The sequence below is a fragment of the Gouania willdenowi genome, chromosome 3 (assembly GCF_900634775.1).
Source record: "Gouania willdenowi chromosome 3, fGouWil2.1, whole genome shotgun sequence".
In the NCBI taxonomy this organism is placed as follows: Eukaryota; Metazoa; Chordata; class Actinopteri; order Blenniiformes; family Gobiesocidae; genus Gouania; species Gouania willdenowi.
Genome location: NC_041046.1, coordinates 17,692,730 through 17,715,974, shown reverse-complemented (window position 1 = coordinate 17,715,974; position 23,245 = coordinate 17,692,730). Strand labels below are relative to the sequence as shown.

Sequence of the window (23,245 nt, the reverse complement as noted above, 5' to 3'; positions counted from 1 at the left end):
TTTCAAGCACTGGCAAAACGCAACAAAACTTTTGTATTTTCACAAGAAAACGTTCTTGTGTAAACAGGGCCTAAGTTTGCTTCTTAAATAAAGACAAAAACTATTGGGTAGAAATCTTGGTTGCAACAACACAGGTACATTCAATGTGACTATTATGATATGTTATGTGGTGACAGACAAAACATGACAATGTAAGTTTAGTTATGAAAAGACCATGTTTGCTTACTTGAGGAAAGCTTAGTCTGTAATGAGCTTCAAGTTCTCAGGCGTTATGAGCCATGGATACAAAGTCCAAGCAGGAAGATTTTAATGCCACTTGAAGGCAAAGTGAGTTATTGCAAGCTGCTCAACTGGTATCATAAGAACCACGACCTCAGCAGGGCTTAATCATAATCATTACTCTGATATTTGACACAAGGGTTGAAACAAAGAGCTCTGTAATCGCTGCGTTTCTTATCATGCATTAGAAGGGTTCTTCTATGTTTCACGTCCAACTGTTCATACAGTGGGAGGTGAGGAAGTTGTGCACTTCGCTTTCTTGAAACTCTTGGGATACGGCCACACTCAGTCCATTCTCAGATTTAATTTCACACTTACTAATCAATTGTTAGTCTCCAGAGCCATCCAACAAGGAAGCCACCTAGTCTGAGAATTGGCTACATCTCTTGACATTGCCTAATTGAAAAGACAATATAGGGCGAGACAATGGTCTCTTTTGTCACCGGCAACTAATTTGGCCTGTTTGCATGCACAGAGCAAGCAATTTACTGATGTTGCAAACATCCTGTATAGGGCATTCATTTATCTTGTCATCAGTTGCAGAGTTGATTTATCAAATAAACATGAATAATTAAATATTGTAAACTTTGAAAGTGTGCCCAGCAATTTGTTGGTTGCTTCATTCCTGACTGAGCTGAAACTAATAAGATTTCATATCACGAAGCCCAGACTGATGCCAGACATCCCGAAACCAATCCCTCTTACCGGATTTAGAAAGATCTGTGTGAAATGTACACTGCTGGGCCTCACTGGTCCCAATGATAGTCCTTACTGTGTGTCCAAATCAAAATAAGTCCGATCAATAAGAAAAAAATGTGCCTTTGTGTGTTTACTGCCATCATAAATACACTGTCCTAAAAAGAATAGCAAGAGAGGACAGAAAGAGGCAGATCTCTACCAGACAGGGAATTGACATAAAGATGTCAGACTTCTGTTTGTGGGAAGGTGGCAGAGGCTAATCTCATGCTGCTTTGATATGATGCCAACGATGTACCCTGTTTTTGATTAAACGGATGCTGACATACACATGACAGGAGCACTCTAAGGAGTACACTTGAGGACAAACATAAAACTAAGCCATATACGTGTTAGGGATTGATAAATAAGAACTCTGACTTCTTTAGGCCCTCTGTTTATCCCATTCCAAAAATCTCCCACGATACGTGTAAAAGATAGAGTAGCGATCATTTCTAATGTGTTGTGATGCACAAGTGGTTCAGATCTAAATGGGGATTGGTACAAAGACAGGTTTAGCTGTTGCTGTATTAGTTAAATTGATGATCATTTTACCTGGTGACTCATATCAGCGTCTCCAAGCATCTCCAAGCACACGGCTGCGCGGGAGTTTCACGCAAAAGGGGAGGGTGATTCACTGATGGCAGTAATTAACGGTTTCACAAATAATGTTGGGAACCATATGACTCATTTCCGTCTTACCCCCAATTTCCACTGGATGCTGATAGGTTTCCACTTTAGTCTATGTGTTATTTTCCACCGGGTCAGATGCGGTGCGTGTCTGCTCCTTCCCAGATGCAGTAGTCCGGTGCCCTCCGCCAGATATACGCAGGGCTTCTATTTCTGGCGGACACCGGAGCACGACGCATCAATCAGCACAGAGCAAATGAAGCTAAACAGGAAATTAAGCACGTACTCCGCAATAAAATATCGGGTTAGTTTTAAAAAAAAAAACACTTCAGATAATATTTATTGTTGCATTTATAACACATACATTTAACTGTATTCCCGCGCAATTATATAAATATCGTGAGAACTGCTCTGTCTCGTGACGTCACAGTCGTTCAACCGGAGAGCACCGCGGCGCGCTCAAAACGCAACCGATGTAAATTACCGGATGGCGGACAGCGGTGAAAAACCGGATCGGTACGGTGTCGCAGCGGAGACGTATCCAGTGGAAACCCCGGGTTATTGTTCCTATTAAACAGGTGGTAGAGGGTCTAGCAGTGTGGCTAATGTCGTTATTGCAACATAATATTGTGTGATTTCAGTGTAACCTTACCAATTTTCTAAATATGTAAAGCTTATGAAAAGTAGAATTAATAACAGTAGTTGACTCTATTAACCCTATTTAGGATTTTTGGTACACTTTGGGGAAGTTTGATAGCCAGAAAAGTAACCTAAATAGCAAAAGATGATCTCAAAAACACTTGGTGTGTTATATAAAACATAACATTTGCTTATTTACAATTCCTTGTTTACAATTTACTGTACTTTGATACTCCCATATATGACCTACTGTGTAGAACTCTAGGGAACCACTTTTAAAACCATAATAAATGATATTGTTTTATTGCAAAACAAAGGTCGTACGATTGATAAACAAAGCAGGGTTTAATGACCACACACATCCATTATTTGTTAAATCAAATCTTCTGAAAGTTGAAGATATTATTATATTATATTGTTTATTATAAATTTACACAGATAATGTCTAGAGCAAAAATAAATGCTCTTCCAGAAGGCGTTCAAAAATACTTCTCATTAACGACCAGCAAATACAGCCTAAGAGATCAGTTCATGTTAAATTTACCAAAAGCAAGATTAGAAGTAAAACAAAGATGTCTGTTTTTTCTTGGGGTTCATTTGTGGAATAATGTTGATAAAAAAAAATAAAAAATGAGTAACACCCTATTTATTAAAAAAAAAATAGTAAAAAATGCCACAATATATTTTAGAGTTATGTGAAGCAGTATAAATATATTTGTGTTCTTTGTTAAATGTTGTATATAAAAGAAAGTGTGTCTCTGTGTGTATATATATATATATATATATATATATATATATATATATATATATATTTATTTATTTATTTTTTGAAAGCTTGTATTTATTGTGACACGGCTGTGAGGCGAAAATAAGTAAACTTCTACTACTACTTCCTTACGTGGATAAAACACACAACTAATGTAAATTCACCCTAAAGAAATACTGTATGAACACAGCTTTTAATGAAAATAAAAAAAAAGCATTTTTAAACAAAGATGGAGCCAAAAACTGGTAACGCTCAACATTAAAGATGGAAGACTGACCGCAAATAAAGGACCAATAAATCCAACTACAAACGAGAGGGGCTCACCTTATCTTCCTGACTAGACAAATCTGCACAACAAAATCAAACCCAACAATCTGTCAGAGCAGGAAGACTTGGATTATGACTAATATTATTGCATGAGCCATTATATAAGAATAAAATCCCCTCTACTGAAGGGCCAGACAAGGACGTTTAAATATCAGTGGCAAGTCACTTGCGTTAATAACCCTGATTCAGAATTAATGTGCTTACAATGGCACCATTTGAAAGCTACCTGAATTTATTCTAGATTGCCTACATTAGTCCATCTGTTTAAATGGTTGTTTTCCCTGGGCTGGGCTCCTGATAAGGAAAAGAATGAGCTTAGCAAGCAAAAAGAGTCCTGTTTGTGTGTTGGACAGTAATGAATAAAGGCCTAAGTTGGGGATGGGCCCTGTTTGCTGCTCTAGTGACAGGAGATTCATTTACACCCTTGTTTTTAGTTTCTCTGAAGGTTCTGTTAATTACATTTAAATTAGTTGCTTAAATTCTTGCTTAGTGGAGAATAAGACCAGGACAATGGTTTTTCTTCTCTCTCACCAACACAAGAACTAAAGCCTCACTTTAGGCAACATAAAAGCCCAAAGTTTATTGGTGAGCCTTTCAGTTGTGAAATCTGCGGGAGCAGAGTGCAAACACAGTTGCAAAATATTTCTTAAATAATTGCAATTACGGCAATTTCACCACCCGAGCTCATCTAATGAGAGAATCTTTGAACCACAAGATCACTACATCTCCCTGTTTGGCCCCATGGCAATACAAGCAAGGCAGCACTTTTACTCCAATTTAAGACTTCAATGTTTCAAACTGTCTGCTACCCTACATTTACCCAAAGTCTAAGAGAAAAAAAGAATGTGTAAAGCAGGATTCCGAGAGAGCACACAAGCGAGGCGTCTTAGAAACAACAATGGAGGAATGAGCACTTTCTGGGTCGGGTAAGCATGACAGGTAGGTATTTAGATGGCACTGTGATGTCAGGATTAAGCTCTGAAAACATAATAACACAGCAAGGAAAAAGGGAAGCGAGAAAGCAGGCTGCACACATCTGATGGAAAAACATCTACAACTTACAATGTGTAGGGAAAAGCTTTACATTCTGATGTAAATCTCCACTAGCCCCTGTGTTGGAATCCATCTTTCTGACAAAGGTTAATGTTTATATAGCAATTAAATATGTTTTTTTTTTTTTTTTTTTTTTTGTAATCTAGTGAAGGTTGGCTGAGATTGCCTGCACTTCAGCATCATACAGTAGCAACTTACTCCTTGGGGAAATATGCCAGACAAAAATAAGTGCTGTACCAGAAGTAGAATACGGCGGATTAAAAATCATTTTGTGAAGGAAACCGATAAGGACCAAAGCAACGAGGAAGGGATATGACAGAAGCTGAGGAAATGTTGCCATGAGGTCGAGATGACACGAGGAGAAAAACCCTGTGCAAGTCTCAGCGGCCATGTTTCTTTCCTGTACGAGGGCATTTTCGCTGACTGAGAGGAGCAGTACTTCAGAGAGCATGAGAACTCAAGTAGATTCAAGGGAGATTAATTCATACAACAAAGTCAGCATGGGTGAGGGCACATGACAGTTGTTTGAAAATCCATTTGACAAGGAAGGGCAAGTAGTGTAAATGATGCACAGCAAGTTAGTCAGCCCAGCCAATGCCTGCTAAGTACGCCATCTATTAGTGCTCAGATATATAGTTAAATCTTACAAGGGCAGAAATGGAAAGGAGAGGAAGCCAAAAGATTGCTGACTTCATTTAGTCACTGATTGGTTTTATTATTCATAACATAAAACAATAAGAACAAGAGAAAAACTACTACCACTTAGCCCTAACTAGAATGTAGCAGAAATTACAGCCACTCTCAAACTGTTGTGTTGGCTGATGTATACAGGATCCCCACGGTCATGAAATAACTGGAAAAGTTATGGAATTTGAAAAAGAACTATTTTCAAGTCTTGAAAAGTCATGGAATAATTCAACTGTTTTGAAAAAGTTTTGGAAAAATAGCCTATTTCTACACTATCAGACCTCAGTTACACTAATACACATTTTGCGCTCTAATGGTCTTGAATAGACCTTAGTGGTTCAGAACTAAGTCATATAATGTTTTTTTGTATTATTTTGAAAAATGATTGTGAAAAAAGTGTGGGAACTAATATATGTTGAATACACAAGGTAAATTACTGAATTTTCAGAACACCTGTGGAGTTCTTGAAATTGGGAAAATGTTGAATAAAAAAAGGTCTGTGGACAAAGATGTGATTAAAGCCCTGTGTCCATACCAGTTTGAGATCTTGTTAGATCTTGGAAGCTAAGCAGGCCTGGGCCTGGATAGTAGTTGGAGGGAGACCACTGAGAATTCCAGGTGCCACAATGGTATCTGTTATTGTACTGTCATTTTACCCACATTGCCTAGTATGAATGTAGTGTGTGAGTGAGTGTCGGTGGTGGTTGGAGGGGCCGATGGCGCACTATGGCAACCTCTCTTCCATTGTAGCCGTGGCTACAATAGTAGCTTACCACCACTAAGTGAGAAGTGAAAAGATAATGCCTTAATTCTCTAAAGCGCTTTGAGTGTCTCGGATAAAGTGCTATATAAAATCCAAAGCATTATTATTAATATTGTTTAAAAGGATCTTAAAAAAGGCTTTGGAAAATAAACATTTATTACAAAAAATACAAAATATTATTTGAAGAATCAAAATGTTGTTGTCGTACGACGACACGTTTGTGATACTGTGTGACGGTGTTGGGGTAAATTATATTTTTATACTACCATTCAGTTACCATTACAGTGACCTGACAATGACAATTACTGAGCATGAAATAAATAACCAAATAAAAGTTAACCTTCCATGTGTTAGATTCCTGTCAGCATCTCTTATGATAACGGGTCCTAAATCAGCTGTAAAATACACTGAAAACAAATATCTAGTTAATATTTTTGGTGTGGACATCTGAGCCTTTGTTGTGTGAGTATACCCCTCGATTAAATTTATTTTCAAATGGTCAAATGTGGGAAAGCTTGATTTGAAACATATTTTAATAATTGTGAACTACATATGTCTAGAACTGTACATAGAACTGTAACATGGTTCCCCTTTTGCGTTAAATTATAATTTACATTTTTTATAGAATTTTCATGGCAATTACAAAGTCAATAATCTAAACTCAATTACAATTTCATTGCGTTTATGACAGCCACAGATGTTTTAAATTACAATTGCATCACAACTGTAATTAATCATCAATTACACAGTTACAGTTATAATTGACCCCAACCTAGCTGTGTGATTATTATGGCATATTATGGCATTCATAATTACTCCATATTTGGGAAATTCAGGATGTTTACAAGTGCAGGGTGTAAGTTTAGTTACCTGTTCTCTAGTTTAGTGGTTCTTCCCTGTAAGTGACTGGTTAACATTGACTATAGTTTTGGTTTCTTCCTATAAAGCATATTACTGTTTATTGTATTTAAAATACACAAAAAGAGGCCATGGAATCCCTCTGAGATCGCTGGCTCAGATTCCAGGTTTGGAGCCTTTGCTTGTGTTAATAAAGGTAAAGACAATTATTCAAAACCACATTTAACATCAGGGCAAAGTTCTGAATTTTACCGGCAGGAACAATGAATGGACAGATGCTGTGGTGAAATGTAAAATCTAATCCAGTGTTTCCCAAACAGGGCTACATGTACCCCTGGGGGTACAGGAGCACATTGCAGGGGGTAATTGGAAAGATTTAACAATTAATTTCAAAAATAATTAGGAAATGTTCGTATTTTTTGACAAATTCACCACACATTCACAGTTCTATTGCTCAATAAAATACTATAATTTGCTGTAATTTATTGAAACAAGATTATTTTATGCTGTAGAGGCTATTTTTTCACACTTCTGACAATAGGAGACAATAATTAGCTACAATTTACAAAAAAATTACTTACTGTTGAAGTAATCATATAAAAGTTCCATGGTATTAAAAAAAAAAAAAAGAAAGAAAAATTAAAAAGCAAATGCAATTATGGCGAGGGTACAACATGATATGACAAAAATGCAAATGGGTACACGGGACAAAAAAGATTGGGAACCACTGATCTAATCTATACTATAATAAAAATAATACATTTCTGATATAATTAACTAAATAAAATGACGATACAGACTATCTTGTATCTTGCGATGCAGTGAGCCACAAGGAAGCACCAGAGAACAGTCATATTAGCACATTTTAATGACGTGAACAAAAAACTATTGAGTAAAAAATGATCACACGTTATTCTTCACTCTGTTTCCACTGATACAGAGTTAGTCCAATCCAACGCAGGTGTCAGCTCAAGAACAAAAAAAAAAACTGAGGCAGATAAGGGTGAGGAAGGAGCCTTTTTCATGTTCTGAACACATCATGTGGTGTATCTTCATAGTTTACGATCATATACTTCCTAAAAAGGATATACCAAAAGGGCAATTCCCAGTGCATCCAAAGTAGAGGACTTTTGAGCATTTCATGCCAGTAAGGTCATAAAAAAAACCACAGAGCTCAGCAAACATCGTCATCTTTCTATCCATTTCTAGCCCCTACTAAACTGCTCTCTTTTTCATTTGTCCCTTCTCTATCTCTATCTGCAGACTTTTCATTGTAAATGCTGTGCCAGCAGAGCGGTGCTGGGGAAATGGTGCCATCCTAGATGAAAGAACAAGCAGTCAGATCATGGGGTAGAGCTGGAGGGGTGACGATGGTTGCAGTGATGTGACAGACCCTGAAACCAAGCCGTCAAACGGATGCTATAGAAATCAAATAGCTTTAGATGATCATGTTACAAAATGTAAAAATGACAGCATGGGAAGTCTTAAAAAACAAAAAATAAAAATCCTCATTCAACTTCAATCCAGGATGTTTAGAAACAGCTGGTAGTGCTCAAGGCAGAGAAGTTTTAGGAGAACAAAAAAAAGCATTTTATTCACTAAGGGCAAGTCAACAACGAACTGAACCCCAAAACTTTTTTCTGCTGAATACAAATGTATTTAGGTATGAAGTAGTGCTGGTGATTGATTCTGGTCCACTTCTCAACATTTTAGTCAAAGTATTTCAATTTGGCATATTTAGTTGTAAAATGTCAGAGTGACTGGCCTCTATGGGTTGAAACCTGGCTATTACAATTGATTTTTGCTATTGGCTGAGAACAAGATCATGTGACGTATTGGGACCATCTTGCATCACAAACAAGCACTGTTAGTCCCGCCCCTTTTCAAAGAACTAACACCTCTGGGCTCTATAATCTGTGGTGAGTAGGTTAGATCGAGAGAAGAGTGAATAGAGGTATAATGAGTAATGAGTAGCGAGTTAGCATAGCATAGCTAGATAATTCATTGGAGATTTTATAGTTTAGAGTGGGGCGTGTCTTAACTGATTCCATAATCGAGGCAATTTTTGAATTTTCCTCCTTATAGCAGGTCAGGAGAAAGCAGGGGTTGAGTTACTCTTTAAAGGTATTGTGGAGGATGTTATTTCGGCTTCAAATTCCAGGTGGATCATCAAGACTATTGGTCCTCCTAATTGTCAATCATTCTGGCATAAGGCCGTCGTACGTGCTCGTCCCTAGCTAGTTTTGGCTTGCTGCGCATGCGCATTTAGTGTTTATATCTCTCGTGAGCTATGGCTTCAGCCATTCATTAAAGCTCGTCGTTCTCACTGGATTAGGAGATTCTTTCACACGATGGCGTGTGCTGAAAGCACAGTTTGGGCTTCCCACTGATGCCTCAGTCGTAAGTAAAGTAAGCTTGTATGAGCGAAGTTGACACCAACTTATAAACAGAGCTGTGCACGAAGAAAACTGGACTCATGCACGCTCTCTCGCACACGTTTAATAGGCATTCCCTCTTGGGAGCAGGTAGAATGTTCTGGGTGTGCATTTTTTCAAAAAGTATTACACTTTGGGAAAATCCTCCTTTAAGATTCCACTATGCATGTTCATAAAAAAAAAAAATATATATATATATATATATATTAACAGACTTTACACCAATCTGATCGGCTATATCGGATTGGCCAATATTTTGCATTTTATGCCAATAATGTGATAGGCTGTAATGTCTTAATTTGCCGATTCGATCAATGACGTCATTGTCGTGATGAAACTTTCTGTAAATGCTCCTCATTTACACCGTGTATACACACTGTATGCGCCCCACCTCCAATGTCCACCTGTGAACATGGACTACAAGCAACAGCAGGTTTTGCTATGCCACAGTCAGTAAATATGATGAAGATGTAGATGATTAAGGATAAAAACCCGCCCCTTCTGTCTTTGAGCCCGTCTTCAGCACGTGGTCCTCATTTAGGACTGTGACATTTGCTGATATTTCGGCAATGGTGACCAAGATGAAGCCCTGCTCTTGTTCATCTGGCATCCTTCCATGTAGGCTCTTTAAAAAAGTGTTTGAGGTCATTGGCCCTTGGGTCACCAAAATGGTTAACATCTCCCTGTCTACTGGTGTGTTTCCCAATGCTTTCTAACATGCCATAGTGGAGCCACTACTAAAAAAGCAGGCTTAGACCCAACGAACCTCAATAGTTTCAGGCCTATTTCAAAGCTCCCGTTCTTGTCTAAGATCCTTGAGAAGGTGGTCTGTGATCAGCTGACATCTTTCCTGGATCAAAGTAACATCCATGAAACGTCTCAGTCAGGTTTCCGTAAACTCTACGGAAACTGCCTCACTGAAAGTGTCCAGTGACTTTATGATGTCTGCTGATTCAGGAAAATGTACTGTTCTGGTTCTCTTGGATCTGTCCTCAGCCTTCAACACCGTCGACCACCAGGTCCTGCTGAGAAGACTGAGGGGTCAAGTAGGACCGTCAGGGTCAGTTCTACAGTGGTTCTCCTCATATTTATCTGGGTGTAGTTTTAGTGTTTCAGCAAACCAAATAAGGTCTGAGTCAGCAGGTTTGTTGTGTGGAGTCCCTCAAGGTTCTGTTTTGGGTCCTGTCCAATTTTTGTTGTATTTGACCCCCTTGGAAAAGATCGTCCAAAGGTTTAGTGATGTTTCTTACCACTTCTTTGCTGACGTTATCCAGCTTTACTGCTCCTTTAAGCCGTCTAAGATCCAGAAGCTTAACTCCTTGCTTCACTGTTTAGTGGAAATAAAACAATGGCTAACTAAAAACTCCCTGCAGCTCAATGCAGACAAAACAGAAACTCTGGTGATTGCCCCTTATGACTCAATTCCAGGGATTAAACAGTATTTAGGTGACTTAGGCCAGTCTGCTAAATCAAGCCTTAGAAACTTGGGAGTGATCTTTAACAAAGACATGTCATTAGTGCAGCACTGTAAGCAGCTGACGTGGAACTGCTTCTTTCAACTAAGGAACATCTCTAAATTCAGGAAAATGGTGTCTCAGAATGATTTAGAGCTTATCATCCATGCCTTTGTGACTTCACGTTTAGACTATTGTAATAGTTCATTCTATATACTAGTGCAAAACTAGTGCAAAACTCTGCAACAAGAATCCTGACCCATACAAATAGGAGGACTCACATATCCCCTATTTTAAAAGATCTCCATTGGCTGCCAGTGTCTTATAGGATCAATTTAAAAATTCTGGTTCTATCTTTCAGAGCCTTGCAGGGTCAGGCTCCTTCCTAACTGTACATCAGTGATCTGATCCAGCCTTACACCCCTGTTTTTTATTCAAAACTGTGTATACAGTGTACTTTTTTATTTTAAGCTGTGTTGTGAAGCACTTTGTGGCTTTTTTGTCTGTGAAAGGTGCTATACAAATAAATCTTACTTATTTACTTACTATTTGCTCCTAATGCTAATGCTAATGGAGGCTTCACATAGTTCCAGTGTGGTCTGCCGCTGCAGCTTAATCTCCAACTCTCTTGTAGTTGCTTCACAACAGTCATTGAGTATGACATGGGACTCCAGTGCAATTCAACAGCTGCAACATTTATTTTGCCAATCACTAAAAATGGCATGCAGCTTATAATCGATCTGCTCCAGTCTCACACTCTCTCACTCCGCACAGTGGTCGGGCAACTACGGTATTCATTCGCAGTTAAAGGGCCATGCACCCCCCTACACACACACTGACAACAAATGTTAAGGAAATTCTTCTCTCTTAAAGCCTGAGCCCATTTGCTGCCCGACATATTGAAATCCCTGTGCACACATGTAGAATGAGCTTTATTTACAAGCCATTCATTCTGCATACAACTATAAACATGAAAAGCAGCTTCATGTGACGCTACATGCTACGTACCAGTTTACTTCTGCTGTAATGCATGTGGCAACACTGCTGTAACACACAACTCAGAGAGTTGCTATCTACATACAGTATATCATTCAAATCCTCAACATCCATTTCTGCATCTTTCTCGCACTAATCAAAACACATCACCTGACCGTTCCTTTACAGTACAGCGTCCTAACCGAGTGCAACCAGAGCCTGTGTTAAATAGATAGAAATTAAGTAGGAGTGCAGCAGTGATTGTCGTCAGAATTTGGTGCATGAAATATGTCTCTGCTGATCCAAGTGATAAGAAAGTAAATCAACAATTTGTTGCATCACTCTTTGGAGTTTAACTGAACTTCTCTAACAAACAGTGTTCCTCACTCACAGCGCCCGTAGCACAGAAAGTGACGTTTACCTGTTTACATGGAGACGGAGGGAAGCGTTTTCGAAAACTTCCACTCTGGAGTGCCAACAAAACATTAGCATTTACACTTGAAAAGCTATACGCTTACAAGTGTCTCTGCACATGCGTTTCATTTTGGTTCATTGCAAAATCACACCACCATCATTGCAAAATCACACCACCATCTATTGGCCACGCATGTATACTACATCGTAGTACATCAGCGTTTTGAAAATGTTGCTGTGTGAATGCGGGAATTTTTGGAAACAAAAACTGAAACAGAAGCAAACCGTTGTTGTGTAAACCGAGCCTTAGGCTATAGCAGAGGTTCCTAACCTTTGTGAGCTCAGGGCTCAGCTTTTTTTTTTTTTTGTTAGTTAATGTTTAACTGTTATATTGGGAGACCTCCTTTTTAAGCCCCTTAGAATGTTTTGGGTGGATTCCCCTTGCATTGCTTTTAAAATGAACAAATCTGAATATGAGGAGGAGAAAAAGAAAAAATGCAAGATCAATAAGATGAGCATCCAATGCCTCACATCGACAAATTGAACACTATGTGTAGCTTTCAACATATTCTAACAAGGGAAATGTCAGATTATTATTGGAATTTTTTTATTCCAAGTTTGCAATGCTTGTTTACTCAGCCTCTCATTGCATCTTTCTTTCTTTTCCCTTCAGTTTCTGTATCTCATCACTGCCGTTCATTATCTGTTTACAACTTTAGCCAGATTTCCTTTATTCTATTAAATTGATTCTTCACAGCTACAGTGTTGTGCAATGTGCTGTGTGGAGTGTTTTGTTCAACAGGCATGTTGATATCATCTCAAGCTCGACACACTCTGCTTCTCCATTAGAAGGGTTCTGCTAGGTCAGGATTAATATCAGACACTGTTAAGCTCACACCAGCTGTTGTAAACAAATGCAAATACGTTCTCATCTCACACAGTCCCCCTTGCATCGCTAAATTCAAAATACTATAAATCTTCTATGTGTTTACAAACAACTTGGTCTATCATCAAGCTGTGCTGGCAGTCTAACTAAGGAAATCACTCTTCTTCATGTGCACGCAGATGTTTAAAAACGCAATCGCCTGAGTTTTAATTAAGGATTTTAGATGGGTTTTTTTTCTTTGGTGCTTTTTGTGGCTTGCTTTTGATATATTTGGTATATTAGATAATGCTGACTTAGAAAGAGATATAATATATAAATAAATATATATATATATATATATAATTATGATAAATAAAGTGATAAGACAAGCAGACTTATCAAAAGAGACAGACTTATCTTCTACCCAACAATCATTAGACTAAGATGGATCGTACTTTACTAAACATTCTATACATTTATAATTATATTCATATCATTTTCCTATGTACTAAATGAGTGCTATTTTTAAAAGGCAATTAAGGGAAATGCTTTTTCTGGAATTTTATATCTGAATAAAAAAAAAAAACAGAAGTGACAAAATAAATACACTAATGTTACTTCAATGCTTGGATCTCCTTGAGAAGAAAAAGTACCTTTTTGGACAACTGGACCTCTGCTTTATAGTACTGCTGGTAGTGCCACTTATGTCCACTTATGGAAAAGCCAGAGTTATGTTTCAGGCATATTTCACTCTCCATGGTGCAAAAATAAGGATCAGTCAGAAGAAAATCATTTGTCGTGTCATGCAGACACTCCTTTGGAAAAAAATATGTAATGCTCAACTGCAAAATAGGCTCTTTAGTTGGCTTTATCAACATCTCTCAAACTGAGATATTCCTGTTTCTAGTGGAAAACAAAAGAAAGAGTGGCACAAACAGAGCTGTTATATCTGTTTCAACCACATGTGAAATCATGATAAAGCAGCAATCCTGTACGAAAAAGAGGTGTGATAGCAGCCAGTCTGCTTTAACAGTTACATCACAGTGGCATTTCAATCTCACCATGTGCTTAGTACCTTTCTACTTCCCCAATGGGTCTTTTGAATGGTTATATGAGCTGTTTTCAAGGAGGCCAAACAAACTGTTAGAATTGCCACCTCTTCCTGGCTGTCCAGTGCTGCCAATCAGCCATCCCGTTTCCAGACAGCACAGTCATTTCTCAGCCCAGTGGAGCAGCACTCGCTGACCTCTGCCACAACATCCGCTTCAACAGTCCAAGTGCCAAGTACCAGCACCAGTCCAAAGAGCAAGCTTGAGCCACCTCCTCTTATTTATGAGCTATTTTACACAGTGTTGCCCCACTTAGCAAACCAGCCTTGGCCCACTGTGCTCGGCGTTCTCCTCTACAAACACATGGAGCTCACCTGCCATTCCTTGGAGGTTATGCCTGGTGGATTGTACTGGGATAACATAGGCAGGGTATACTTTGATTGGACTGTGTATTAATGCATATTAGGAACTTGATTACCATGTAGAATTAAAGAGGGGGTTAAAAAAGAAAAAGAAAATGAAAAACCACTCAACTTTAACATTAAAAACATTTTCTGCACACTGCTGTGAGAAATCTAATCACTCCCTCCTGCACATTCTTTCAATACTGTTTTGTCTCCTGGAATATGTGATGAGCAGCTATTTCACTACCCTCATGGAAATAATCGCCCACTGATCTAATTTAACGAAGCACAAGAACTGATGGGTTATGCTTATTGGAACATAATTGAACACTTTATTATTTCCCATTCATTACATTGTAGTCTCGCTGAGACTTAGAGAAACATTGAAAAAAGTTCAAGCTCAGCAGTAGAAATTTCAATTGGCGGATAAGTTCAAAAAAGAAAACAGAGAATATAATAAAAGGCTATGCATACGCAGGATTCAAAACAAGATTGACCCAAGCAAGTGACGAAGAAACAATCCCACCTGTGATTGTGACAAACGCGTAGCCTTCCTCTCCCAGTAGAGGGTTGATCAATCGGCAACTGTAGGTGCTGTTGGGCTCCAGGACAGCTGTCAGAATGCTGGTCATGGTAAACAGTCCTTCTTCATTGGCTACCACAGAGGTGGTAATGTTGTCAGTCAGGTTGCGTCCACTTCCGTCCTGCCATATGACATCCCCCACAGGATAACCACTGTAGGCCACACATGTTAGTGCCACCTCATCACCCGGCCGAAGGTTGGATTCTGGTTCCAACGTCACAACTGGTTTGGAGTAGGGAGCTGTAGCAGAGCAGAAGAGCCAGAACCAGAAGGGATACAGGTGAAAGAGTGAAATTAGGGACAATCAGAAGATGATACATGAGAAGCTAACACATAAAGGATATGCTCATTTTACTTACTTTGAAATATTGTTCATTCTACGAAATGTTTGACATGATTCCCAATGCCATTATATTCTTGATTATACCTGAGGTGTTTTTACATGAAAAAAAGGGGGACTCATGGAGATTAAACCTCAGTGAAGCACCATATATCCTCTTTGCCAGGTATTCACAGTTATCTGGATCATCGTACCATGATCACTGACATTTTAAAAGCTTGTACAAAATTTCTATCCTCATTTGTAACGATACAGTCAGTCCAGATGTATGGGCATCTGCATTTGGTAAAAAAAATCTCAATGAAATGTACAATCAGGGACTTGGAGGGATTATTGAGAAAACAAACTAACATTACAGATACATTTCATCAAGAGAGGCCAATTACAAACTGAGATACACATTTTTGAAATTCCACCAATGATTAGAGATAGAATAGGCATTTTTTATTTTTTTTAAACTGATCCAGAATCAGTATATTGATCCGGATCCTCCAAAATTTTCTGGAATCTTTCATTGTGTAAGGCTGGATTGCGATCTGCCAGTCGATTGTAGAGGCCTTTTGTGTCGATCACGTTCGTGGGCCGCAAGACTTCATAAATGAACGAGAACAGCACAGTCACTTATACCAGAAATGGAACCTTACAATTCATCTTCTGTCCGCAATTTGAGAATGCGCTAGTCCACCAATCTGTTAATTTACAACCTCTAATAAGTAGAAGAAGACCCTCTGCCAGCCCAAAAGCAGTCACACCCATAGATATCATAAAATAGATATGACAATTAATAGCACATATTTTGACTTTGATAATAAAATAAATTGCATGAAAATCGGTTGAAATGAGTATGTTATGATTTATTTTCAATGTATGCTTAGTCGTTATCAGAATGTTGCCTCCACCCAGATGGCCACCATGTAGACACGTCGTCTAGCGTGCTGCTACATCGCGCTGACATATCTAGTCTTATATAAGATATCTTATATAAGATAAGATATTTGAGTTTTCCTTCTTTGTTGGATGAACATCAGCCTCTCAGAGAACTTACAAGATTTCGGTTCGTGCAGACCAGACATTTGTGCGTTCTGATTTAGTGCAAAGATTTGATTCTTTAACCTGGATCTTTGATGAAGTGAGCAGCTGTGTTTAGTGCTTCTGTGGATTTGAAATGTGAGATGATCTGAGATGCTTCTGAAAACAAACGGCTGACCCTCACACTCTTACAGTTTTGGTTCTGCCACGATCAAATGGAAAGGCCAAATTTGTACTCCGTTTCTTGATTTTAAAACATTTGTGTTGATTGCATTTAAATATATTTCAATCTAACTCAGTTTTTAAAGGCGGGGGGGGGGGGGTATTATGTAAAATCGACTTTTTCAAGATTTCGATCATGTTACTATGTCACTCCCTCATTAAAAACATGCCTGGAGTGTTGTCTTGGTTCATTCATGTCTGTTTTAATAATCTTTAAAAACTATGATGGCATCCATTTTAGGTGAAAATACGCCTGAGTCCTCCTAGGAACGCCCTCACCTCCAAGAGACACCTCGGACCTTTCGTCACCAACTGAGTTACCCCCCACCGCTCCACAGCAGAGTCCCTCCCCCTCCAATGTTCTCTTCCTTAGTTCAGCCCACAGCACCCGCCTCCGCAGATTTAGCTTTTCATTTACTTCTTTTAAATATTTTTAAAAAAACCCATGGCTTATGTTGTCTGCACTCATTAATGTACTCATTAAAATAAAAAATAAAAATGTAAATAAAACTCGTACCCCTCCCCCGCTTCCAGCTCCGTCAAAACAGCTGCAGTCACAGCAAACAGCTGAGAGATAACTGCATGTCGATCGGTTTACTCTGCTCATCGTAGTAGCTGCCTGCCTTTTCAGATGACTGCTTTAAAACTAGATCTTATTTGAAAGTGGATTAATAAGTACACAGACACAATGCGATCCCTACTCCTGACTATAGCACCAGCAGCAGCAGCACGAGTAAGCGTGTGTGTGTGTGTGTGTGTGTGTGTGTGTGTGTGTGTGTGTGTGTGTGTGTGTGTGTGTGTGTGTGTGTGTGTGTGTCGTGACAGGGAAGAGAGAGCTCCGTCCATACGTTAGCATTCCTCACTTTGATAATCATTCCAATGTATTGTAGCAATGTAAAAATGTAGAAAGTCTTCAAATACAGCACACAGAAAAACAGAAGTAAACAACATTCATGCGTGTTTGTATAAGTACTGAAGGGAGCGTGTTCATGGGCGCGTCAGACAAGCTTGGAGTTTCTTAAAGAGACAGAGGCAAAATTGAGGCGTGCTACAGAGGGAAATTTCTTTTAAGTTTTTTTTAAATATTTGCTGCATTTTCCAAAATAATTGGGTACCATAGTTATTTGAGTATGCTATAGAATGGTACTATGTGCCTGAAAAAAACATGATAACCCTCCTTTAAGTGTTACTGTTTCAATAATATTATACTATACTGGCAGCAATCTGATCTATCGTAAAGTCTGTGTTATAGTGCGTTGGCAGCTGTTTTGGGAAGGCTGTCTGTCATCTCTGAAGGATGTACGTAACAGGACACTAAACTCTCAGAATACCATGATGAACAAACTCTAAGTAAGCAGGACGCTACTCTGGAGCGTTTGCGTGGTATTGAATCGATCTTGGAAAGGATGGAGAGGATGTCTCGGCCAATTGCTGTTTGATGCCACATTATTTGGATTTATTGTGACCAGAGACTAAAAGGCTGCTGAAAGAGCGCTAGCCTGAACGAAAACAATTCGTTATCACCCTTTGGCCTCCTCCCACACGCTGCCCAAGGTTGTGTCTCAACTCACCATGAGTGTTTACAGATCTGACGCTCCGTCCTCCTCCTCCTCCTCCCCCATTCATCTCCTCTTTTTGCCATCTGAACTCTCGAATCAGGCCTACCAAGGCCAAAATAACGTCAGACTGTTTCAGAAGAAGAGCAAAGGTTTTATTTTGTCTACGCCTTTGCCGGCCTTTTACCCGCCACCCCCCCCCTCTCATCCAGCTCCGGGTAGTGTGAATACGGGGTGCCTCCAATGCCCTTGGCAACCCACAGTTCTCCCGTTCTTGTATGCCATGTTATTTGTGACTGTTCTTCCATGTTCTCTTTAGATGGTGAAAAGGGCTCTATAAATAAAGATTACTGACAAATATTGAATAATTCTTAAATAATTGTAATAGTGTAAATAAGAAAATCTTATAATTTACAATTATAACCCCCCAACACAGTTGATTGTGAAGAGCTGTCTGTGGTAGAAGTGGCTCGCAAGCCGAAAAAGTGTGGGATGTAAGATCTATCTTTGGTTTGGTTAGATCTTTGTCAAACTCTGTAAGGTAGCTATCCTGCTAACAGACAAACAAACAAAAACAGATATATTAAAACTGATGACCTCCTTGGCTGAGGTAATGATAAGTAAGTTTGTATCACACACATCCACATCCTTATACTACAAGCATATTTTCCAACAACACTTTCTCTAGAGAGCTCAATCACTGAACATCGCCCTGAGGGGAAAAGGCAGAGCAAGCATGGAGAAAGCAAGAAGGACAGATCTCATAAGAAACCTGACAGCCTCAGAGATTGGGGACCACTCAGGTTATGGTAAGAGAAAGAGCACAATATGCACAGAGGTAAGAGGTGAATCGTCCGCCTTGGCTAGAATCACATTTCTTCAATTCCTTGAGCGAAGGCACAAGAACAAAGTCACGAGGTGAATTAGGGAGCACTTCTATATTCCCTGAGCATATCAATACACAGCAAACAAGGGAGATGAAGGCTAAATAAAAAAAAAACTTTTTTTCAAAAGTGGACTGCCAAAAAAAAAAAAGAAAATACCGATTTGTGAGTCGCACAAACCTGTTTCAGGTTCGACAGAAAGATCTTGCTCGCTCTTTTAATTTTCTTCCAGCACAGCTTGAAGGAAACTTCAATGTTTACTGTACGTGATGGCTAAAAATAGAATATCTATAAATCTAATGAATAAAATGGAACCAATTTGTCACCGTTGGAGACGCTGTTTTCCAGTTTCCGCAACAGGGAAAAAATATGATTCATTAATACTGCCTTCTGCACATCCATCCTTGGAGAACACAGAATCAAGCTGTGCATTTTATGAAAATGTGAACAGGAGGTAAAGCTACGCACTATCATTATAAATAAATAAAAACCTCCAAGGTGTAAAGGTGGACAAAAAAAGAAACGATGTTAGCGAAGGCTGATTGAAAGTAACCGCAAATAATCTAAGTCAGCAAATATTGACCATTAAAGAGACCACAATCAGTCGTTATTGACCAAAACCACAGCTCAGCAACCATGAGGAAGCTGTTTAACACGTGTACATCCCATGGGATTAAATGATCCACATCCCCCCCAGCATAGTTTGATTGAGGATATGATAGAAGTATAAAAGACACACTTAATGTACTTTTTACAAGTTTATTTCAAAGGTCAGCAGAAGTATGTGGGGCTGAGATATTCTGCAGTTCTGAAAAAGCTATTGACTTTGCTTTATGGTTTAAAAAAAAAAAATGTCTCCAAGGTACAGTACATTTTGAGCAGCTTATGAATAATACAAAATTGGTAAAGAAAATCTGAAAGGTATACTGATTTGAAAAAAATTTGAAACGCAAATTGAATTGTTAACTAAAATTAGATAGAAGGTTCACACCCTCACAGCAAAATCTTAGTGTTGGTTTGCATGTTCTCACTGATCATCCAAAGCAGGGTTTGGGTTAATTATATTTTTTAATTACAATTATGTCTTCAGTTATCCAAGTTCAACTACGACTCAATTATGATTACGGTGACTGGCATTTTTCCCAATTACAACTAAGATTGCAATTATTATTTTTCCCCTGCAGGTCAATTACAATTTTGTTCTCAATTACTAAAGTTCAAATTCAATTAATCACAATTACTGAGCCTTCAATAAATAACCCCATAAAACTTAGCCTTCCTCTGTGTTAGCATCTCTTATGATAATGGTTTAGATTTGACCCATGTCTTAAATCAGCTGTAAAATACACTAAAAATATGATCTATGATCTAATTTGTTCTTCATCTCTTGGTTATCTTGTTAGGCTTCCTAATCAATGAAAATATTCGTATTAATATTTTTGGTGTGAGCCTGTGAGCATTTTTTCTGTCAGGATACCCCTAGATTTTTATTTTTAAAGGGTAAAATGATCCTAAAGAGAACTGACAGGTAGTGAGAAAACTTGATCTGACACATATTTCAATAATTACTACGTATGTGTAAGCTAGAACTGTAACATGGTTACACAGGTTTGTTTAATGAAATTATAAATGTCAGTTTTTAGATAAATTCCATGAAAATTATAATGTAATTTATCTGAACTCAATTACAATTCAATTACAATTAGAATACAAACATATGTTTTCAGTTACAATTCGGTCATAATTGTAATTAATTTTCAATTACGGGATTATACATTACATTATTATATTCGACCCCAACCCTGATCCAAGGACTTTTATTTTAATAGTCCAATAACATGAACGATGCTTTGATTGTTAGCATCACCTTGTAGGCCTGTGAATGGCAACAATCTAATATTCCAGGGACACAGCTGTAGATTTACATGCATGTCCAATTTCCCCTCTGAGCTGTTAACATTGTATAAACAACATCTGCAGCAAATCTTATTTCAATTATTTTGGAGGCTTATTAACTTAACTTATTCAGTAAGCAATTGTGATTGTTTTATTTTATCCATCCTTCCATGGAGGGTGTGAGAGAGAAAGCGCAATCGCATGAAAGGATTAAATAGAGGCTATTTTCCTCAATAAACACAATTAACATTAGTCAGACTCTTTACCTTGTTTAAAGCTGATAAGTGGAGTTTCTGAGAAACCTCTCGATGTCCCGCCCTAAACAGCTCCACTTCCTCCCACTGCCTCTGCCAATCTACCAGAAGCCACGCCTCTACTTTTCTACACGCGCATCGTGGAACATAACAAGTTCGCATCTGGTCACATTGATATAGGTCTTAATGGTCATGTAAGAGCCAAAATCATATTTATCTGTTTGCTGTTGTGAGGCAAGGCCTTGTTTCCGTGCACAGGTCTGCATTCACTTTGATTGACAGTCTCAAAAACTGGAAGTCGAAGCCTATTGGCTGGGCGATCACGGCACTTGTTTCCATTTGTATAGGGGTCTATAGGACAAAGGCGGGACTTATATACATTTATGTATATGAATGACCACCATCAATAGCCATTTATGAAAGAGGAAAAACAAAGGCAGTTCACGTCGCCCGGATTGGCGCTACCGGGGCCCCACCTTGGAGCCAGGCCCGGGGTTGGGGCTCGAGTGCGAGCGCCTGGTGGCCGGGGCTTTGCCCATGGGCCCCGGCCGGGCAGAGCCCGAAAGGATGACGTGGGCCCCCCCTCCCGTAGGCCCACCACCCGCAGGAGGGATCATATGAGGCCGGTGCAGTGTGGATCGAGCAGTCGTCCAGGGCGGGGGCCTTGGCGATCTGATCCCGGGCTACAGAAGCTAGCGTTAGGGATGTGGAATGTCACCTCTCTGGCGGGGAAGGAGCCTGAGCTTGTGTGCGAGGTGGAGAAGTTCGGACTTGATATAGTCGGTCTCACCTCGACACATAACAAGGGCTCTGGAACCAGCCTTCTCGACAGGGGCTGGACTCTCTTCTACTCTGGAGTCGCCAATGGTGAGAGGCGCCAGGCCGGGGTGGCTATACTTCTTGCCCCCCGACTTAGTGCCCGTACGTTGGAGTTTACCCCGGGAGACGAGAGGGTAGCCTCCCTCCGCCTTCGGGTGGGGGGACGGATCCTGACTGTTGTTTGTGCCTATGGGCCAAACAGCAGCTCGGAGTATCCGCCCTTCTTGGATTCCTTAGAAGGAGTACTGGAGAGTGCTCCTTCTGGGGATTCCCTCGTTCTGCTGGGGGACTTCAACGCTCACGTTGGCAGCGACAGTGAGACCTGGAGGGGTGTGATTGGGAGGAACGGCCCCCCTGATCGGAACCCGAGCGGTGTTTTGTTGTTAGACTTCTGTGCTCGTCACAGATTGTCCATAACAAACACCATGTTCAAGCATAAGGGTGTCCATATGTGCAATTGACACCAGGACACCCTAGGCCGCAGTTCGATGATCGACTTCGTAGTCATGTCATCGGACTTGCAATCACCACCTGGTGGTGAGTTGGCTCCGATGGCGGGGGAGGATGCCGGTTAGACCTGGCAGACCCAAACGTATAGTGAGGGTCTGCTGGGAACGCCTGGCATAGTTTCCCGTCAGAAGGAGCTTCAACTCCCACCTCCGTGAAAACTTCAACCATGTCCCGGAGGAGGCGGGGGAAATTGAGTCCGAGTGGGCCATGTTCCGTGCCTCTGTTGCTGAGGCGGCAATACCCGAACCCGTTGGTGGACACCGGGGGTGAGGGATGTCGTCAAGCTGAAGAAGGAGTCCTACCGGGCCTTTTTGGCCTGTGAGACTCCGGAGGCAGCAGACAGGTACCGACGGGCCAAGCGGAGTGCAGCCACGGCGGTCGCCGAGGCAAAAGCCCGGACATGGGAGGAGTTTGGTTTGGTGAGGCCATGGAGAATGACTTCCGGACGGCTTCGAAGAGATTCTGGACCACCATCCGGCGTCTCAGGAGGGGGAAGCAGTGCACCGTCAACATTATGTATGGTGCGGATGGTGCGCTGCTGACCTCGACTCGAGACGTTGTGGATCGGTGGGGGGAATACTTCGAAGACCTCCTCAATCCCACCGACACGCCTTCCAATCAGGAAGCAGGGCCCGGGGACCCGAGAGTGGGCTCTCCTATCTCTGGGGCTGAGGTTGCCGAGGTGGTTAAAAAGCTCCTTGGTGGCAGGGCCCCAGGGGTGGATGAGATCCGCCCGGAGTTCCTCAAGGCCCTGGATGTTGTGGGGCTGTCATGGCTGACACGACTCTGCAACATCGCGTGGACATCGGGGGCAGTGCC

The 23,245-nt window shown here is 40.2% G+C and overlaps 1 protein-coding gene across 1 annotated transcript in view; it reads right to left on the bottom strand.

Annotated features, from left to right (window-relative positions):
- Positions 1 to 23,245, bottom strand: part of cd276 (CD276 molecule) — a 146,239-nt gene that overhangs the window by 78,078 nt on the left and 44,916 nt on the right. The window contains exon 4 of the mRNA XM_028443147.1: positions 14,860 to 15,156. Coding sequence (XP_028298948.1) covers positions 14,860 to 15,156 — 297 coding nt within the window. The remainder of the gene's footprint in view (positions 1 to 14,859; positions 15,157 to 23,245) is intronic.